The sequence below is a fragment of the Anopheles coustani genome, chromosome 2, assembly GCF_943734705.1.
Source record: "Anopheles coustani chromosome 2, idAnoCousDA_361_x.2, whole genome shotgun sequence".
Lineage (NCBI taxonomy): Eukaryota > Metazoa > Arthropoda > Insecta > Diptera > Culicidae > Anopheles > Anopheles coustani.
Window position 1 is genome coordinate 17,214,314 of NC_071289.1, and position 20,426 is coordinate 17,234,739.

Genomic DNA, 20,426 nt, shown 5'->3' on the forward strand with positions numbered 1-20,426 from the left:
CCATTCCGATGCCCAGCATGTTGCCAGCAGCCCCGGACCCGGGCTACACTCTCTTCTCTTCTGCCTCGTCGGCAGAATATGGGACCACCGACCGAATCACACTCGCATTACCGTAGTGCTCGCCATGAACGGCGCGTTTCGAACCGGTACCACTATCACGCTCGGCATAAAGATGCTGTCCGATCTAATAAGAAACTCTTGTCGGTTGAAATCGCATTGATAACGGGTTGGCCGGGAGGACCGCTGTACGTAATGAAATCAGTGCCGGCTTCCGCTCCGGAGGGATAAGGAATGGATCAATCGTGTCGATGGGTGCTCGGGTGGGGTGGGGTTAAATAAAATAGTAAGCAAACCGGAGCAGTAGTCTCTATGGAGAGGCGGAGTCTTATCAGCTGCAGATTAGCTGGAGAGCGTAGGAAAAATTCAGAATAAACGAAATGTCTGCCGATGGGTTGATGTTTGCGGCTGTGGCAAGACAATCCAATATTGCTCCAGTAGGTTTTACGGTCTGGGGAGGAACTTATTATTCCTGTGATTTCGATTTGTGTTGATTTATCATTAGACTTAGTGATGAGTTTATGAGCTCTAGCTGAGGGTGTTGGTGATGGCTTTAGATGCCAAACCGAAGGCAAATACAAAAATCTTTTTTCCATCACGAGCCTTGGAACAGATTAAAGACTCGTTTTCCAATTAATCTAATTAATTCTCATAATCTCCTTGAAGGAGTTCACAAGATTTCAAATAACTGATAAGAATAAATTAAATTGATTTTGAAGTGACAGCATCTATTCAATCTACACCTTAAACAATGCGTTTTAAATGGTTGAGCGTTAGTTCAACGGAAGCAATCAGCAAATGACAAAATCAGAAAGTAATTTAAATTTGTATCTACTGCAGAGAATTTTATTACTCTCATTACGATTTCACATCATATCCCGTCCGTATGACTTTAAAACGTACTTTAAGATTAAAAGTACAAAGACACGCATTAAACACAGAACGAAACAGAGAAACCAGCACGTCCAACTCGTAACTACCAGGGCGTGTGAAAATTAAATTTTAAACTCGTCGTAATTGACTATCGCGCTTTATTTACGCGACAGAAAATTGATTATAAAATGAATCGTTTCCGGTAGCTGAACGGAACCGAATGCTGGTCCACGGACCACCGGAAGCCATTCGTTCGCTGATTTGAAACGAAAACTATGGCTGAAAGGGTTTAATTCAAACGAAGGGTTCTCGGGATGGTTGGCGAGAAACTGAAATGAATCTTAAATCTGTCTCGACGGTGCCTTTCAACGGGTCTGGAAGGTGTTGAGTTACACTTTGCGGTTGACGGTGATGTGACAGTTTTGGGTGTAATAAAAACATTTCGTGCCTAATTGAAGTAAGACGACGACACGAAGTAGTTTATTATGTTTTGTTATTTGAAAAGGTTGAAACAAATTTAAACGATTCGAGTTTTGTCTATATTTCGGGAGCTGAACAGATTGTTGTGATATTTTTATTGATACACCTGTCTGCTTATTTTTTTTTGTTGTAGTCATAACTTTTCTGAAATTTAATCTACCAAGTTGATTTTTTTTTTTTTTTTTTAAGTGGCACGACATCCCCTAGTGGGACAAGGCCTCTCTCCGAAGAGAGTTTGTGTGACCGAAAGACGGTATATTATAGATCGGTGGTCAGCCGTTCGTAATACCGGAGGGTGCCAGACTCGAGATTCGATCCCACACCTGTGGTGTGGTGTTTCCTCGCGCTACCGCTGCGCCATGGGCACCCCTACCAAGTTGATATCAAAGTTAAAATTATAATAAAAGAAAATTACGCATACATCATATACTCATTTAAAACAATATAAAAATATCAGATTAATTAATTTTACATCACGTTCAATTGACTCTCAAATAATGCTTTAAACTTTAAAAAGGTCTAGAACAATTCGGCTAAACCACTTTTAATGAATCACAATATTAGCGCAGCTTTGATGTGATTCAAACGTTATTATCACTGCCAGAAGGTTTGGCATTATCTTTGATCTCCAATGCTTAGTAGCATTAGTCAATCAATCATTGACAGGATTATTGCTCCCGGGGTGCTTTTGCAGCAGATCTAGCTAAATCTGGATGGCAGACCGGGTGGAATCCATTTATATCGTCCCTTCGGTAGGAAGTGTGTTTGTCTATGAGCTGTTGATTTGTAGTGGAGCATTTCCCGTTTGATCTTCGTCCCCTCTCGTGACGCGCGACTCGGTTTCATGTCCTTCATGTGTGAAACAATCTTTCATCTCCCTTGTTTTCCGAGCGGTGGTCCCGGGGCGTCCCATGGATTTGACCACAGTTTTACACGCACTCGTGCGTACAATGCGAAATAATGATGAGCTTGATGGCAGGCGCCGGCCGGAATTCTTCCACCGGGCGGAAACATCACTCACGTCGCTGGAATAATTCATGCGAATGGCAGCGATCCCGGAACTGGCAAACGATTGGCGTTCACCCTGTCTGCCAGTTTTCAACACCCGACACCCGATTTCCCTGCGTGTGGCAAGAGAATCGGGCATCGGATCGAGTGCTGCGTACGAGTAAATTATGCAACGCGTGTCGGGAAAAGCACATTCGCGCTGATTTGTAGCCGATTCGCTCCATTCCGTGTCGTGGTTCAGTCGTACATCAGCCCCAGCTGCTCGCACGCGGCTTTTGTGTACATCATTCTCATCAGCGCGGGGGAAAAAGGAGCCGGTGTGTGGGGGCAATGGGTAGCGGCAAATCATTTTCCCACCCCACTTATCTAATGGGTGCGAACGATTTAGAAAGTGTTGGGAAGGGTATTTTCGGAATTGTTTGATGATGATTCACGTACATTAAAGTGGCTTTAAAAATAGTTTACACCAACCGTCCGATGGCAAACAAAACTGGGAATCATGCAAAACCAACTGCAAATCCTATTTTCCAGCACCATTCCGCTTCCACATGCCAGCAATATTTTGAGGCGTTACGAATGGAAATCAGTCCACATTCATGAATGTTCCACGTTCTGTTTGAATACCGCTGTTGGCGTTGGTTAATTGGAAACGCAAACATAAGTTTGCTTCCATTCATTCTGCCTTTAGTGTACGCCAGGTCAGTGATTACATTGTAATTAATGAATATCGCACTTCCGGCGTCATATTTGTGCTGCATTGGAGTAGTTTACACGTTCAATTCCTCTTCAATGAGGCGGCTGTTTTATTTTCCTTTGGTAAATATCTTTTTGGTCATCATTCAGCTTGCATGAGTGGGTTTAATTTGATCTCTATATTTTCCTTATTGCTATAATTTGTAGGGCTTCATAAATCTGTTAGTTTTACTTCGAGAAACCACGAAGTTAACGTAAACGCTACTAGGACAGCAGTTGATCCATTTATGTGAAATTAATTATCCAAAAACATTATTTTTATGCTTCACTTAGCAGTGTTGTGAGCGTATCATTTACCACCGGTGCCAGTGCTGGTGCTCGAAGATTTAGATCTCGTTAGTGTGTTGTTTATAACGGTACCAAAACTATGGCCGCCTAGGAGTGGCTCATGATCACGATGATTAATGGTTGTTGCGGAGAAAGGCGGCACGGCACGATACGGTGCGCTGCTCGGCGCCGTTCTTCGGTTGCCCACATCAGCCGGTTCCTTGGCAAACCCTAAATGGACCCTTTTTCGATCGTAACAATAAACTATTTAGCACCGACTAACCCATTCCGGACGGATGGCCCATATTTCGTACGGCCAGTGGCTCGCCCGTCTAATGACCGACCTGCCTGCAGTTTATAAGCACATAAATGTTATTAATTGTTCAACGGTAGTATCGCAGGGCAGGACATGCGTGATGCTATTTGCTGGCAAGAAAAACGCAAACCCTCGTCCGGAGGAACGTGACGGACGGAACGGATCGAATGGGTGGTTGCAAAAGGTTGCTTCCCCTTGGCAGTCTAGTCCTTTTCCCAGCAGTGCCAATGAAAACGGTGCTGGCAGGGGAAAAGTTCTGCGGTGGCACAATGACTGCTGGGTGTCACTAGAAACCCGAAATTTATTGGGCAACTTATTGAGTTGAACGAGCTGTGAGCGTGTGGGTCGTCGTTGCGTGCATTCCAGTGGAAAATGGCATTCAAGAGTGAAGTTTGAACCCGACAAAGTTCGACCGTTGATGCCGTTTTGCTGGAAGGTATGAAGAAGACGATTTTATTTGTTTTCTGTGACATTTGAATATCTAGCATAGCAACAGCCATAATTGTATAAAATCTAGTGTAAGTTAAACGGAAAAATGTGCAAAATTTCTTGAAAAATAATAAATCAACCTTGTGTTTCTCCTTAGTGCACGACACATGTTTGGCGAAAAAGTTAGCAATGAGATACGATCGTTTTTCCTGTAACTTTATTTATCAATCATTGTGTATCGCATTGAAAATTATGTCGAATGTTGTCAAATACATTTTATGCTTTCCTTTTCCAGAAGAAGCTTAACCCCTTATGGTGGTCAATTTATGAGAAGGTCTTCCAAAAAGCTGCTATAATGCGGTACGGAGAAACATTTCGTTTTTGCGAAAAACCTGTGCAGGTATTTTTCTTTCCCCGGGATGTCAAGCTTGCGCAAAACATTCATCCATTTGTTGATTATTGCAGAGGGTTTGGAGAAACAAATGAAAAATCCAAAAACCCTTCGGTAACGTTAAGGAAAAAGAAACAAAAAACAGCAAAACAGGAAAATGCTTTCTTCCTTGCATCAACAGTAACCGGTAAAAGTGACTATCTAACGATGAAAGTAAAACAACCTAACCCGCATAACCCTTTTTCATGGTGAAAGAAAACAACAAAAAGCTTCCCTTGCTTTCGGCTTTGTTTGCGCACCAGCCGAGCCAAGGAAAAGGGCTTTCACTTCGTTCCGTTCCGAGTATCAAAACATCGTCTCAAGTTGAAGGAAGTCACCCCCAGCTTTGCACCCCCCTACCCCCCCTGTACAAAGCCACCCGTTAGTTATGGGACTTTGGGAAGTGTTTGTTGTTGTTTTCTTTCCTCTCTTGTCGACTTTTTTTAGCCTTCTTTTCCGATTTCCTACCGATTTTATCGATACCATTGTGACATCCAGCCGCGTTTAACACTCCATCGTTGGCCATTGAGTTTGAGTGGTCCGATGGGGAAGAGAACTGAGGAAGGGAGGGGCACTTAGACAGAGCGACTTGGCATAAATCATTTTCGAGGCCACCCCCAAAGGTCACGTGCACTTATGGTCGCCCCGGTTGGCACTTTGGCGACCAAGGCGGCCCACCCAATTCCAACCAACAGCCTGCCGGAAGGCATCGGCTGATGCTGATCGAGCCGGGTGTAAACGTTTTGACAGCCACCTCGCCGGAATTCCCATCTCGGAGCGGCTTATCGGCGGAACGGCCGCCCCGAGGGGGGGATTGCCGCCAGCTGATGGTCATTTATCTAAGTGCCGCACTAGCAGAGAGGGTAGATTTATTATCCCGACTACACACAGTTCGCACACTTCGACCCGGTTCAATCCTTTCCGCTTCGCAAGGTAGGAGGTCGCGTCCGATGCGACGATGAGGATAAGCTTTCTGCGACTTTGCATGATGCTGCTCCTTTGGCAATTGGTACTCTTTTGCCTTTTCTTTTCGATGTTCTCCCATTCCTTCCGGCTGTACGAGATCCAATCCCACGGTATCATGCGCTGATTGCGTTCCGAGATCCACCGTTTCGATGGAGGCGCCCGGTACTTGGTGCAGCTACAAACGCTTGATGGAGGCGCCTGGTGCTTGGTGACGACACGCACGCCTGATGGAGGCGCCTGGTGTTTGGTGGAGATACGAACGTCTGATGGAGGCGCCTGGTGGCCCATCCGCAGATCCGTCTGGCGATGGGACACCATTTCGAACCTCATCCAATTTTCGAAGAAAATAAAACAGATCATACATAAAGATACTCACGCCACGCACGAATACGCAAGCACACGGAACGATAATCATGGGGGTCGGCAACCTGCTGGAGGAGTACGAGACCTCGATTGTTACGCGCCACACCTACCTTGTTAGCGGTGGGAAGGGGGTTTTAAGTCCGGGGTGGTTACTTTTGAAATTTATTCATGGAGAAAATTGACAACAGCGAAAGATTTATGTAAACCTTCACCGACACCATGGGCGCGCGGCTCTTAGCACCCCGATTTGCCAATCATTCCACGCCAAACGAAGTGCGCTCTTTTCACGACACCCGACGACGGGTTGCGTCTACCGGATCTTGTGTCTTCACAGTTTGCGTTCGATTTTCCGCACCGTTATAAAATAGAAGGAGGTCACAGTGGAAGGCCTCGATTGAACGATGCAGACAATTTCTTAGATACCACAGCCTGTTTGAGGCTTTGCGGCTTTCAACGCACATCACTTTGAATTATGTGCGGGTTGGTATACTCTTTAGTTTAGTGAACGAAATAAAATCGACCCGCCACATAATCGATACGATTGACATCTTTTCCCATCGATGGAAAAAAATTGTTTGATTTTAAAATAAACAACACTAGCCAACACCCGAGTAAACGACCATCGGACCGTTATTACGGAGTATGCAAATACTGTCAGCAAATATTTCCGGAACCATTTGATCTTGGTGTTGTTTATCTATTTCGGGTTTGAAATTTCATGATTTTCAACATGGTTTGTGGATAAACCTACACAGTCACCACTTAGGATGTGTGAAATATATAACTTGCCAAAGGGAAATAAACATCCGACTTCTTCAACTATCTTTTCCTCCAGCCAATCGTTGCCATCGCCCTCCAATAGCCAAGCAGAAGCGCACGGAGTACGTAGAGGTTATGGCTTTTAAAAACTTTTCGCTCCCTCTGCACTCCCTTTGACCCGTGCGACCCAACGCCGGCATATGGCATTGCAGTACAAAATGTGTTTACCACCACCGTTTTGCTCGATCGTTGTGCATTTCCAGCTGTACCGGTTTTTCTATCCCACGTTTATTTTCTCGAACTCGAAACCAACCAGGTCGATGCGGCAAGTGACTCGAGCGTCTGTCGGTTCGATAACTTTTTCTATCAATTTTACATTGCTGAGCGTTGCATGGGATGCACTCGTTCGAACATATGCACTCAGCGTCTTCCAACCCTTGCAGGTGGTGACGTAGCATGAGGTTCCAGAGAAATATGAAACGTTTGCAACGCGCTATAGAATCGAGAGCGAAGAAGGAAGATGGTGAAGAAACAACTTTCAACCGTCTAGGCTTGTGCATGTGCATTTGTCAGCATGGACGGGAATGTCACGTAAGGTCCGTCGTGGGACTTCCGTTCAAGAAAGGCGCATATGGCAATGGAATATCCTTACTTTTTCCTATTTCACTTCCCTTCCCGTAGCCTTGTCAATCGAACCCAACGCGTACGTCACATCGAGTACGGGCGAATTCAATTTTCCTTATCTCCGCCGAGCCCGAAGTCCCGAAAGCCTTCGAAGTGGTTTCGGTTTTATTTTCTTCGCTCCGTTCGATTACGATCACCCGCTTGCTGATCTTTCAAGAAACCCAATTCAAAGGGCAGCCATTCGCCGTCGACTGTAAGCGTTCTCTTCTCCCTCGATTCACATGAACGAAATGGGACTTGGTTTTGGGAGCGGGAGGGATCTTATCAGGATTCTACACCATACGCAATTCAATCGATCGGACGCTGGCACAAACCGAGCTGTCAGTAAAGAGCAGCTGCGAGTTGAGGAGCGCACGAAAGAGAAGCAATTCCAATGGCAAGTGTCAGCACATCGTATTACCTTTTCTTCCTTCCTCTAAATTTATGTTCGGAAGTTCTGATAGTGAAAAGAAATATTCACCTTTTCCGTCGATGTCAAATTGGTGTAATTTTATAACAAGCACGAATATTGTGCATACCATCAAAGCATGGCGTTGATCGAGTTCAACAACCATGTGTCTTGATTACACATAATGCACATCAAAAGCAAATCAAATCGAATGTTGATGAACGAACACTTGGTTTGATCAGATTGGTCTATGATTTTGTTGAAGTTTGTAATTTATTCTTGGAAATTGCATTATTCGCTTTCATATGGCGGTATGCGGTTTAAATATGCAAACTGTATGAAAGATTTAGCCTAACAAAGCACAAATTCAAGGATAATTATTTGACTAATGCAATTGCACAACGTCGTCTTCCTATTTTCGTTCGAAATCTTCAAGTTGCCCAGTAAACAGATTGGCTGGAGAAATTCGATGTTTGTTCGTTTACGGCTGAATGGTGGCCAGCTTTTACCCGCCAACCCTTTGCCACTCACACAAGCTCGCCCGGGCCATGTTCAGTCTGCGGTCGTGGCAATAGAATTTTCAATTTCCTCTTTCATTAGGCGCCCGACGCTAGTGGGAACCGTCACCGTCTCCGCGTCGTTTTCCGAATGCGAGTGTGCCCCAACAATAATGGTAAACCCACACGAATGCAATGGGAAGCCTAACGAAATGTTTGCTCTGCGGCTGATTCTTCGTTTCCGCTGCTCAATCTTCTCTGCCTGGTAGGTTTTGGAGTCCGTTCCGTTAAAAACGGGTGCTTCTCCCTCTGGTACCCGAGTTCTTTCATGTTTTTGAGCCATCTCGGCGAAGAAGATGTTGCTTTATGCTTATGCAAATATGTGTTGAATCTGCACCGCTGGCACATTCACAACGGCACGGCCCTTCACGAGCGCACAACCCCTTCGTCGATAGGGACTTCCGCTTTTCGTTTATCACGGGAATTCTTCCCTTCACTCGCCGCTCCCGGGCGCGGTTACCGTTGGCTCTGGTTGGCAGATGCAGCTTGCGATTGAAGCCCGCTGCATGGTGTGAGAGGGTTTGTAGTACGGCAAAAACCACAGCTGCCGGTACGGGGCATGAGAATCTTCACAGCTTCATTCTCTCGGCCGGAATGCTCTGGCAGCTGCCGAGTGGAAAATGTCTGGTCCAATCGATAGTTGACATAACTTTGCTGTCTCGTGCACGAAGAATGTTCCAACACGATTTGGCAGCACTTTTGTCGGGGCGCGCTTTCCAGCTGGACGATTGGAAAGTGTGAGCATAAGAACCCGTCGCATACGTTTCGTTAAGTTATACAACCAATCATAACCGTCTCAACCGATTGGGTCGGAACTATATAACTATACAACTATATTGATACACTTTTTTCTCAAATATAAAATTATTTTTATTGAAATATAACATGAGAGAAATTAAATCAATGCTTCGTTTGCTCCCAGCAAATCCAATTCGCAAAACGAGTAGCAATAAATGAAAAATCATAAATATAATACCGTCAATAGATGCTGACAGATATCGATTTTCTTCGCCCATCAGCCTGTCCTTGAGGGAAAGCTTCAAAAGAATAAACAGAACAATACATTGTGCTACATGAAGCGCAAAAAACGAAACGAGCGCACATATTTTATTCTTCGCTCGTTCCATGATGGCTCCCGCATGGTCACTTTCCTTGCATCATTGCGAGATAATCATCACGCAATGAAACCAATCAAAGTTTCTTCAGACAGCCATCATCGGCGTGGCGCTTCTTCGCCTTTGCTTACCATCTCCGTTCCGTGCTGCGTGTTACCGAAGGCAAATGGGGCGACAAAAAAAATACGAAAGGTCAGCCATCCTCCGGTCGCGATGAATGGGGGGAAAGTCATAAAAGGGAATCATATTTGCAACATCAGCTGAATCATAAAATCAGATTATTACCCAGCAACACACACGCAGATTCGTATTGCGCATGGAATGGACTGTTAGGGGCGCGCTTACATTAGAGATCACCAGCATTAGTGATTGAAGGTAATTATGCTTGCAATAAAGGAAAGCAGTGCCGAACTAGCAGTAGTAAGCATAAGAACATAACGGTTGGTGGAGGCTAAATGAATTCGTTTTGTTGTTTGTTTTTTTGGTTGTGAATACACTTTATTCATTAACCTAATGATTTCTTTGTACCATTTCTCCAAAGTTATACATTTTTGTATAACTTGTTGACTTGCTGAGGTTGAACTAAACATTGAATAACAAGCAGTGATTTAAAAAGGAAAATATTTGTACCGCCAATGATTGGTGATTTGTCAGCGAAAGTACATTCGTCTTCATCATACGCCATGATACACGTGCATGTTTACCATACACTCAATTCGGATCGACTTCACATCCACATTCCGGGCAATTGAATGTGTATTTATTCTGCTTTCAAGCACTTGTAAATCAGGGCTGCCGGAGCCACTCACACAAAAGGACCATTCTGTTGGCGGCATTTGTAAGCAAGAAAATACGCTTACTATTGGAAAAAGGGCCTCAACCTTCAGGGCTGGGTCAACACTTCTAAGAAGGCACGGCTTACCTGATCCAAACTGATACATCTCACTGCAAATAGCACTTTTTTCGACCTCTCTTTAATTTGCCTTCCAATTCCTCGAGGTGATGGCGGAACCTTCATTGTGGCTGCTCGAACGCGTCAACAACCTGTTTGCACCAGGTGGAGTTTTTTTTATTCCAAAACAACCTGCAGTGCTGTGTGTGTAGGCACGAAGGTATGAAAAGAAAACACCCATCTTTTGCGTGAGGTGAGTTTACTTCGACCGTAAGTCCAACCTGACGAGAAAATGCTTTTACGCGGGCGAGAGCAAATTCGATGTTTAAATTATAGGTTGTTTTTTTTCTTGTTCACCAACAGAATTTTCCTCCACCTCCTCCAGGCCAAACTGTTGAATTTTTGCGGTCCGTACTTTCTACGAGCAACTAAATTCAATAATAACAACTTTCGAGCATCTTAGAGCATGCATAATTTCGTCTGTTTAAAGTGCGAAGCAGTCTGGCTTGGCTGCCCGTGATGCGAAGCGGTTGATAAAATCAACAAAGTTTTATTAAATTATTTTCCCATGGCCACATGGGAGGCCGATAAAGAGGTTTATGTGTGTGCGTGTCTGAATAAAGCTGCTAGTGGCTAAAAGTTGTGATTCAATTTATTCATTACACAATTTATGCCGCCTCGTTCACAATGGAGCGTTTCCCGTTGAACAGGTGTGTTATCTAGAGTGTCAATTTACATAATCTTTTGCACTATGCCGTTACACTAAGTACACAAACACGCACACCATATGTTTCGCCATAAACCATCTGGGTGATAAGATAATGGAGATAGGAAGGATGAACATATTGATTTATGCCTCGGGCATGAAGATGTTTCTTGAATGTTGTGATTCCGTAGGAAGAGGAGATTATAAAACAGATTTATGAGGCCCTAAGCTTAATCCTGTTTTTAACTAGTGAACGTGTTTTCTTTTCTATGAAAATTCGTTTTGTTTTCCTCTCGAACACTTGAAAAACATGTACTCTGTTCGTTTCCTAGCAACATCGAAAAACAAAATACAAAATCGGTGTCCTAAAAGCTTCGCGTGAGCGCAGCTTTCGGCAATACGGAATGGTATTTTATGTTCGAAGGAACAGGAGGGAAAATAATTAATATTCCTCACCCATACCAAGGCAAGCTTTCCTTGTCGATGTTGTCTTCAATAACGGCCATAATTTGCCAAAGCGGATCCTTTCATGTCAAGTAGCGTAATTTTGTACTTCCTTTCTCTTCCGTTTGCTACTTAGACTTCTTAGGGGCGGAGCCGGCAGGCGCTATCAGGCGTACGATCAGGCCAATATGAGTGGCAGCCTTTTTGAAACCCACGCACACACAGGCACACGTCAAGCTGGAGCATAATTTCGAGCCATACAGCAAACCGTGCGAGGATAATCGAGCCGATTACGAAGCACTGTGTCTCATTTAATTAGCCACGATACGCCCTTAGCGTTTCCACTGGGGTTGCAGCGTGGACGGGATGTGTTTATGGCACAGCTTGATCCCGGAGGTCGCCGGCTTCGATGGTGCTCCGTAAACGGGTTTATGTCTTGCAGTAGCGTGCATTGTTCTCGGACGGAAGGGAGTAAAATTTCAAAGAATTTTCCGCACGCTGTCGTGCTTTCTTTGCAAGCGTCTTGTACATTTGTTGATCTCTGTCGAAGGAGAAGGATGATTTTTTTGTCCCACCCTCCCAAGAGAGGAGTAATGTTGGTAACTCGCGAACAAGTCAACCGGCAGCAGCTTGCGCTTTTAACTGATCAAAGAGATTTTTGTAAAGCGGCATTATCCCCATCCAACCAACCGTTGTGCAATAAAGAAGAGCGAAAAATGAAACCAACCAGATGAGGGCAACAACAAGAAAGCTTAACTTTATCCTGACGGGTATAAACAAGTTTCGGGGTTCCCGAGCAAAGCGTGGTTTGTTTTCCTAACCTTGCTAACCCCTACAAGATGTGAAAGAAACCATTCCAATCTCGGTTTTGCGTTGCGATTTGCACTGACCGATCACCGTCGGAATGGGGAAACTACTCAAAAAAAACGGAAAATTCTCACAACCCAGTTTGAGGAGAAGTTAAATTTTTCAACCGCAAAAGTTTTCCTCAATTCCATCGCAGTTTGCCCACGGTTATACGGCCCGGGCGGATGCACATCGATTTATTCGCAGTAAAAGTTGCTTCTTAAGCCGGTTGCTATCTGGACTGCATCCCTTTTAGCTGCAGTTCGCTTGCCTCACGCGCACTCGTGCAGGCATTCTTTTGCGGCACGGAATGTGGCCGAAAAAATGTTTGATTGGGGTTTCTTTTTTTTTTCAAGGTGGAATGAGGAAGGGAAGTGGGAGACTTATTGACAAAATACACGGTAGAAAATGAAATACATCAGGAAAGTAACATTATGTCAACGGAAAATAGATCGGTGAAATAAGTTAAAGCTATTTTTTCAACCATGCCAATGTAAACGGTAACTATTAGAAAAATTGCTATGAAAACAAATTTTCGAAAACTTTTACTCCAATGGATGCTTGATGTTTAAGATCAGTTTTTTTGCTCAGAATGTTGACATTTATATTAAACACGACATAAGTTAACCCTTTCAGGACCAGAAGCTATTCAAGTATATTATTTTGGCTATTTGGGGTGTAAAATAAAAGAATATCACCAGAAAAACCTAGCAGTCTGCGTAGGTTTTTTTTATAATTTCATGAGAAATATTTTTCTCTATAAACCATAAAAGTATAAAATGAAAAGTAAAGTGATGATATCGGAAGTTTTTTTATTAGCTTTCCAAAACAAATTACATATTAAAAGTTCTTAAAACAGATCTTAGCCATTTCAACAAAAACATAATAAATTAATCAAGTCTAATAAACTTCCCAAATATTAAGTTGCTGTTGTTGGTTGAACGCACGAATGTTTTGGTTTTGGAGCAATTAATTTTGATACTTTTTTTTTATTTATTCGTTCAGAAAGACATTTGCCGCCTTTGACATAATGTTTTCTTTGATGTTTCGTATCAAAAGTATCATTTTGATAACAGTTGAACAAACAGTAACGAGTTTTGTAGATCGGAAAAATATTTCCCTTGGTCGTGAAAGGTTTAAGTAATCGTAAAAACAGTTGAAGCGATTGAAATAGTCAAACCAAACGAGATGGTTGAAGATATCGAGGTATTGAATCATTCTGCTATTGGGGAAATTCAAATCCATCCACACTCTTTGGTCGATAAAATTCTCATTAGCTGTTTAGTTAGAAGAAGTATTTAGCTTGCAAAACGTTTAATGAATGGGAACGTTCATTAGGCATACGAAATCTTTAATTAAATCTCAAAAACGAGTGTCATTCGTAGAACAACTTGTTTTATCTCGAACGTGTCGCAGTTAATTGATATTTGCAAAATGCCACTATGTTCGCCCGAATCGAAGCACATTCGTAGCTCGCTAGATTATTCCCATTCTCACTTCCGGGATCTGCGGCTGGCGGGAACGTTCCCGGGAAAACCTCCAATCCATCTTCACCCGGTTTTTCGGTTCGGCCGTAGCGAAGTCACCAGCTAGAAACAATCGCTGTTGGCATCAAACGCCAAGCTCACCATGGCAACGCATCACAGGCCACCGCAAAGAGTGGCGTACCGGAATTGGTAGCGCTCTTGTGCGAGAGCAGATCGGGCTCCACCAGGTCGCTCGATTGCCTTCCGGCCGGCGGAGAAATGTGCTGTTCGATAGCGTGCCAGGCACGTGACATGTGATCGTGACCACGCCGTGCACATTTGCGGCCTCATCGCTCGAACCAAACTCACCAGCCAACGGCCGCTAATGAGTTTTCGGGCCGAATGTAAAATTCAACGACAAAACGGTAGCCGCATCGCGACACGGCGTGCGTTTTCGGTTTTCGTTGCAAGGATTCCGGAACGACCGACACCACCGGATGGAGTGAAATTTGACAAACGGTGGCAAAAGCTCGGTTTTACCCGGCGGGCCTGATGGCGAGGTAGTGAATTAAAATCAGTCCATCGCTACCGGGACAGTCGAGCTCGAAAGCTCGAAGATTGGCTTGAGGCATCGGTTTGGCCAACACCCTTCGCGGAAAGTTTGCCATTCGCTCGCTAAATTCCTTTCACCGTTTCGGGTTCGGAGATCAAACTATCCGTTCGCAACTCACTCATTCCTGCAGGCTTCGGGCACGTTCGAGAACGCCACCTGTCAGCTCTGGACAGTTGCTGAAGGCAGCTCGTTTCGCGTGTGACTTTTGCCAGTTGCACAATCGGGAAAACTATATCCCGGCCAGCCTGTTTCCCCTGGGTCGGTTTGCCATCCCCTCCTCGGGCTTTGACGAGCTCCACCCGCCCCGCTGGCTGTTGACAGAAACTGTGCTCCAATAAATCATTCAACAGTCGCTGCACCGACGACTCGCGTGACAGCCTCGAGTGATGACGATTGAAAGGATTCAACGCGACGCTTGTGACGCGGGTGGCTAGAAAAAATTGGATGTCTAAAAAAAGAGAAGCCTTCTAGTGTAGCAAATTTTCAGCAAAAACCAAAAATAAAAGGTTGGAAAAAGATGTACCCATCACAGTGTTTGTCGAGAGGATCGATTGCACTCGGTGCGTTTTATTATTATTTTGCGTTTTCAATTTGTTTCCACGTTGCGCTCTGACAGGTTTCCGCTGTTAATTGGTTATTGGGCTCTCTCCGGTGAGCTCAGCGCGTGTTGAAGTATGCTTTCGCAGTGTTTGCTATGTTTTCCCGCAATAAAACAAAACCTTGAAATCCACTCCAGCACACTTTGACACACGCCGGGTGACCAGGATGACTGGAAACAAGATTGCCCGCAAGTGTTATTAGTTTCAGTAATAGTTTTATTTTCCCGCTGTGAAATCAAACCGATCGTGTATTTTTGGAGCCGCATTTCATTCTTGTACCGTTTTCTCTCCTCCACAGCAATGGCACTTCACTGGACACAGCCAGGCATGAAACTATTGTTTATTTTCACCGTCTACTTAAGTCGAGGTAAGTACAACGAAAGGTATAATTAAAAATCATTGGGCAAAAACGAAGCTGACAGAGGATAACAAGTTTTGCAGTTGATTGTCACACCACTCATCCGATAGGAAATGCAATTCGATTGGAAAGGGTTTTAATTTTAGATTAAAAATGTGATATCATTGTTATGCAAGCCAGGGAAACAGAAAGCCCACTCCAAATAGATCTCGTTTTGAAATTGCTCGTTCAGTTTTGCATATTTTATGTCACTATCATATTCACTATCTCTACATTGGCCTGCTATTCGACGTTTTGTGGCCGGTTAAATTTTGTTCGACTGCTTGAAAAAATGTCCGGAAGGCGAAGAAGCTCGTTTTATATTTTTATTTTTCACGTTTCAAGCGGACGTGCCGGGAAGGATGAGTCGGAAACACGTTTATAAAATCTTTAATCTCGCTTGAAAGATGAGTCAATAATTTCAACTAGTTTTAAGCACTTTACAAATCTTTAAAGCCACACATGAAAGCCTAAAGCAAGATTGAAAACAATTTGGAAAATACCAGCTAAGGAATGAAAACCTTCATATGTTAACCCAATTCGATATGGGTTACGTCACCCAATGATGGTTGTTAAAACACACACACAACAAAATAAAAGATGTAACCATACCTGTTACGCAACGGAAAAATACCCTTCTTCCGTTTCTAATGACCTCCTCGGTTGTCGTTGTTAAATCACAACGAACCGCAAATCGACGGTTTTGTTTTGTGTGTTTTCCACGCTGTCAAGCAATGCTTTTCCATCCATCTAACCCCACCGGGAACGAATGAGTAACTCTCTTCCACAAGCTTCATTGTGTCGAAAAAACCGTGCGTGAACAATCTCCGATCTGCGGTTCATTCTTGCGCTGCGTTGCTTTTAAAACCCGCATGGAGGACATGTGGGGGGGAAAGAAGGAACGACAACGAAATTTTAGAAGCTTGTTCGCCCGTTCGGGGATTTCTTGTTCCATTGCGCAGAGTAATGAAAAGCCAACAGCTTTCTCTGTGCCTCGGCGTGGATCGAGGCGAGACATAAGGAATGTTTTCTGAAACGAAATGATATAATAGCCTTCGGGTCCGTCGGAGTCTCCGCCGGGGAATACGGGTCGGTTCGAGAGTGTATGAGCTCGAGCTTGATGTTTGACTATTTTTCTTTCCATATCTCTGGTACAGTACATATTTCGTTTTTAGCGCAGGTTAGGTTTTCATTATAATTAGAAAATATTCTTTATCGTTCGGCATAACTTGTCAGAATATGTTCTTCCTCTAGTGGTACAAAGTTAACTATTGTTGTATTGCTTCAAAGCGCAGAAAACATTTCATACATAAATCTAAAGCCAACATAGACTAAACCACCATTCATGCTACGCGGGTCGCTTTTCCTTTGGGTGTTTTCCCTCCGGGGAGGGTGTCTCACGGCTCGCGGCAAAATGTACCGCGTTTTGATTTATTAGCTCTGATGGCCACCGTAGGCCCGCCGGTACTTTGCCTTTGCAGTCGAGCGATGGTCTTGAACTTGAAGCGAAACGGCTGTGAGAGAGTGGAACGGACAATAATGGAGCATTACAATTGCGTGTTCGTGTGCACAAGAGAGTGTTTGTTCGTCCGAAAGCGAACCTGAGAGCAGGAAAAAATTGTTTTTCCTAATAACTGCAATGGAAAGAAGCGGAACTAAGCAACCGTCGCAGATAAAGCGATGCCGTAATCAGTGAAATACATTTCACTCATCTCACCGAGGTCACCGTCACGGGCAGCGTGGCAGAAAACAAAAGCTCGGCTGACCGACCAGGCGCCTCCATCGGACAACGGGTTCCCGGTGGGATTCATTCCACCCTCCCCCCCCCCCCCCCCCCCCCCCCCCCGAACCGGAGTCCGTCCGTATCGCTGGTAAATTTATTCATCACTCAAGTGCTCCCGACTGTTGACGTCGGTTGGGAGCGCATCGGAAGCCAGCTTCTTTCATTCTTCATTTCGTCCGTTTAGCATTTTCTAAGCATAATGAATGACTCGGGCCCCGAAATTCGAAACCCTCCCGATTGGCACGGGGTGGGAGAGCTGTCCGGGTTGCGCGGTGCGTAATTATATTAAATACGTTTCCGTTTCCATATCGTTTGCACGGGGCAGGCCAACGACGGTGAAGGTCGGTAAGTAAATCATTCCGGCTATTCGTCAACGTCAATCAACGTCCCCAACGGGGACCGGAGCCGGACTTTCCCTTTTCTTGAGCCTCGCTTCCCGGGAAATCCGTGAAAGTGAGTGAGGCACTTTGACAAACGGTTCGCACGGGGTTGAAGGGAATATAAAAGGGAAGAAAATAGGCCCATCTCGGATTCCTATTGCTTCCGGCCCGCAAAATAAAACCCTCCCCCCGTAAGTCATTAGCGAAAACCGGTGCGGGTTCGGGAACGTGAACCATGTTCCGGTGACTCCGGAAGTGGCTTTCGTTGCCGCAAACCTCGCAAGCGGACTTCAGTGGCAGAGGTCATAGGCCCGCAGCGAGCGAACGACCCGGACAACGGAACGTAGCCGAACCATTACTTACATTTGAATAATTTTTGATTCATCTTTCATTGGGATGCAAAATTTCTCGGAAAATTCAAGTGGTTAATTTTTGGTTCTCGAGCATCGAACAAAGAGAAATCATTACCCTACCCCCCGGGGAGGGGGGGGGGGAAGGGTGGTAGACGGTAACGATGATGGGAACCATAGCACAACTTTTCGCCGACGGTTGGGAGCCGGAGACGAGCGAGTAACGGTGGGGCTGTGTAACGAAGCGAAAGCGTTTCTAATTGCTACATTAGGTCCATGGTGTGGTGGTGCGAAATGTGCTACAATTTGATTTTGAATCCAACACCGACGGCTCGTGCCTTGCGATGGCGTGAATTCTAATTTCGCTAGCGGTGAACAGTCTGGCCGAAGCGTACAATTGAAAGCAAGTCCCGGTGCGCGGTTCCATTTTCGAATCGTTTGGTCTTCCATCTTGATTAATATTTGATTGCATTCAATTTGCGTCTTCAGACGAAGATTTGTTGAAGAAAAAAAGTCTTTTTGCTGCACTCTGGTAAATGTGCGAGCGAAATATATTTGCGGTTGAAGAAGTCGACGACTCGTAATGAACGACTTTGGGAGAATCTGTAAGCGAAAGGCAAAACATTTAATTTCATTCAACTGTCCATCAGAACTTAGATTGATTTAATTTATTTTGGATGCGTTTATCTGTTAATGGTGAATTTTTGTTTAGTATTGAAAGTTGTCTGGTGAATCCATTAAGCAAAGCAAAACTCTAACAGTAGGTATTAAGCTTATTTTACGGTGTTTTTCGTGACGAAAAGCATAATCGGGAAATAAATCGCTTAAACATCGATTAAGCCACAAACCTTGCCGAGAATGTCACATTAGCAAATCTTTTTCATCCAACCCTCGGTTTTGTCTAATTTCTTGTCACGTAGAAGTCATCCACCAAACGCTGGAAAAAGGACGAATTATAACAAAAGCAACACAGGATGTGATCTGCTTTCTTGACATCGGACTGAACCGGCAACAAAGGCAACATCGTATCGAATGTGTTGGAAAAACTAACGCAAAGGAAAACTGATCCACATACGTAGCACCACGCAAAGAAACTTAGCGTCTCGCTGAAACAGATATCCCAAAAACAGTTCAAAAGAAATCATATTTACCATAAACGGGCCGAAAAAAAAAGTAAAAGAAAAAAACCACAACGCGAAACAAAAGCCACCGAGTTCAACTCATACACACTTTCCGAACGACAAACGGTTGTGGGGGATTCTTTTCGATTGACCACCGGAGAAGCTGTGGATGGACCAGTTAAGGGCAACCGGTATGCGACTGGAATCGATAACGCCAGATAGTCAGGAACATTTTTATTTTTTTGCGTTGTTATCATACGATGTTCTGTTGTTGATGATGTTTTGTTTCCTCCGCAACGGACATTAAAAGGCGCGTGCAAATGCTGCACACTGTTTTTGTTTGTTTTTCTGGCCTGTATTCCTCGTATGATCGTTCGCCTCTTTGATCAGCGAGTCGTATGTTGTCTGTCCAACGTTGACCAGTGAATTCTGGTCCCCCCCCCACCTCCACTCCATCCTACAAAAAAGTAAACACCACAAAGTTGGCCGAAAAATCCCACCAGCAAACAGCTGCCTTCAGTAACCCTTTCAGAGTTCGATCGTATCAACGATGGAAACTGTTCGAGGTGGTTAAAGTTTTTGCAGCTTCGCTTCTTTGCGAGCATCGGAAGAAGCTTTCGCCCGCAATGAGACGCACCCAGCCACAAAACGACGGCTTACGGCCGCCAACAGTTGTTGCCTTTTTTACGCACACGGTGTGAGGGTGAAAAAATGGGAGCAAAACTAACAGACGGAAAAAACGGGGTTCACGTTCATTTCCGCTAACATGATCATGATATCTCGCGCTTTCGCTTATCGAGAGCTGTTTTGATGTGGTTGATTTTTTCTCGTTTGTTTGCTTCGCACATTCTGGAAGCATATTTTCGCACCACGTGGGAGAAAAGATGAGGTTTTTCGTTCTGTTGGTAAAAATTGGCGATAGGCTTGAAATTGAATTTCCTCCTTTTTACCCTCGGAGGCAAGTTTAGGAATGCTTTTATTGCGCCATCATAGCGCGCTCGTCTGATGGGGGGGAATCATATTTTGGGAGAATATGTTGCGTGGCGCTTGCTTTGACGCAGTTCCGTTCTCCGCGTCACGAGTTGTAGAAGTGAGCAAAAATTCATTCCAGATTGGTTCAACCAGTTCCGTGCACGTTCGAATGGTTTCGCTTCTTCACGGGATGCAACCATTCGGTCGAAGGTTTTAACGTTTCGTGGAACAAAAACCGTTCGCATCGTTTCGTTCTTCTTCAGCGAAGTTTTAACCACCACTCTTTGTTTCACGACACTCGATGTCGTTCAATGCTGTCACAGTGTATTTCATTGTCGCTCGCACAATCGGTTCGGTGTATTTTTTTACTTTCCTTCCTGAAACATTTTCCACAAACCTTCGCTTTTATCAC

At 44.4% G+C, this 20,426-nt stretch overlaps 1 protein-coding gene across 1 annotated transcript in view; it reads left to right on the forward strand.

Moving 5' to 3' along the window:
* Positions 1-5,992: 5,992 nt before the first annotated feature.
* Positions 5,993-20,426, forward strand: part of LOC131264004 (zwei Ig domain protein zig-8-like) — a 30,060-nt gene continuing 15,626 nt past the window's right edge. The window contains exon 1 of the mRNA XM_058266295.1: positions 5,993-6,062. Coding sequence (XP_058122278.1) covers positions 5,993-6,062 — 70 coding nt within the window. The remainder of the gene's footprint in view (positions 6,063-20,426) is intronic.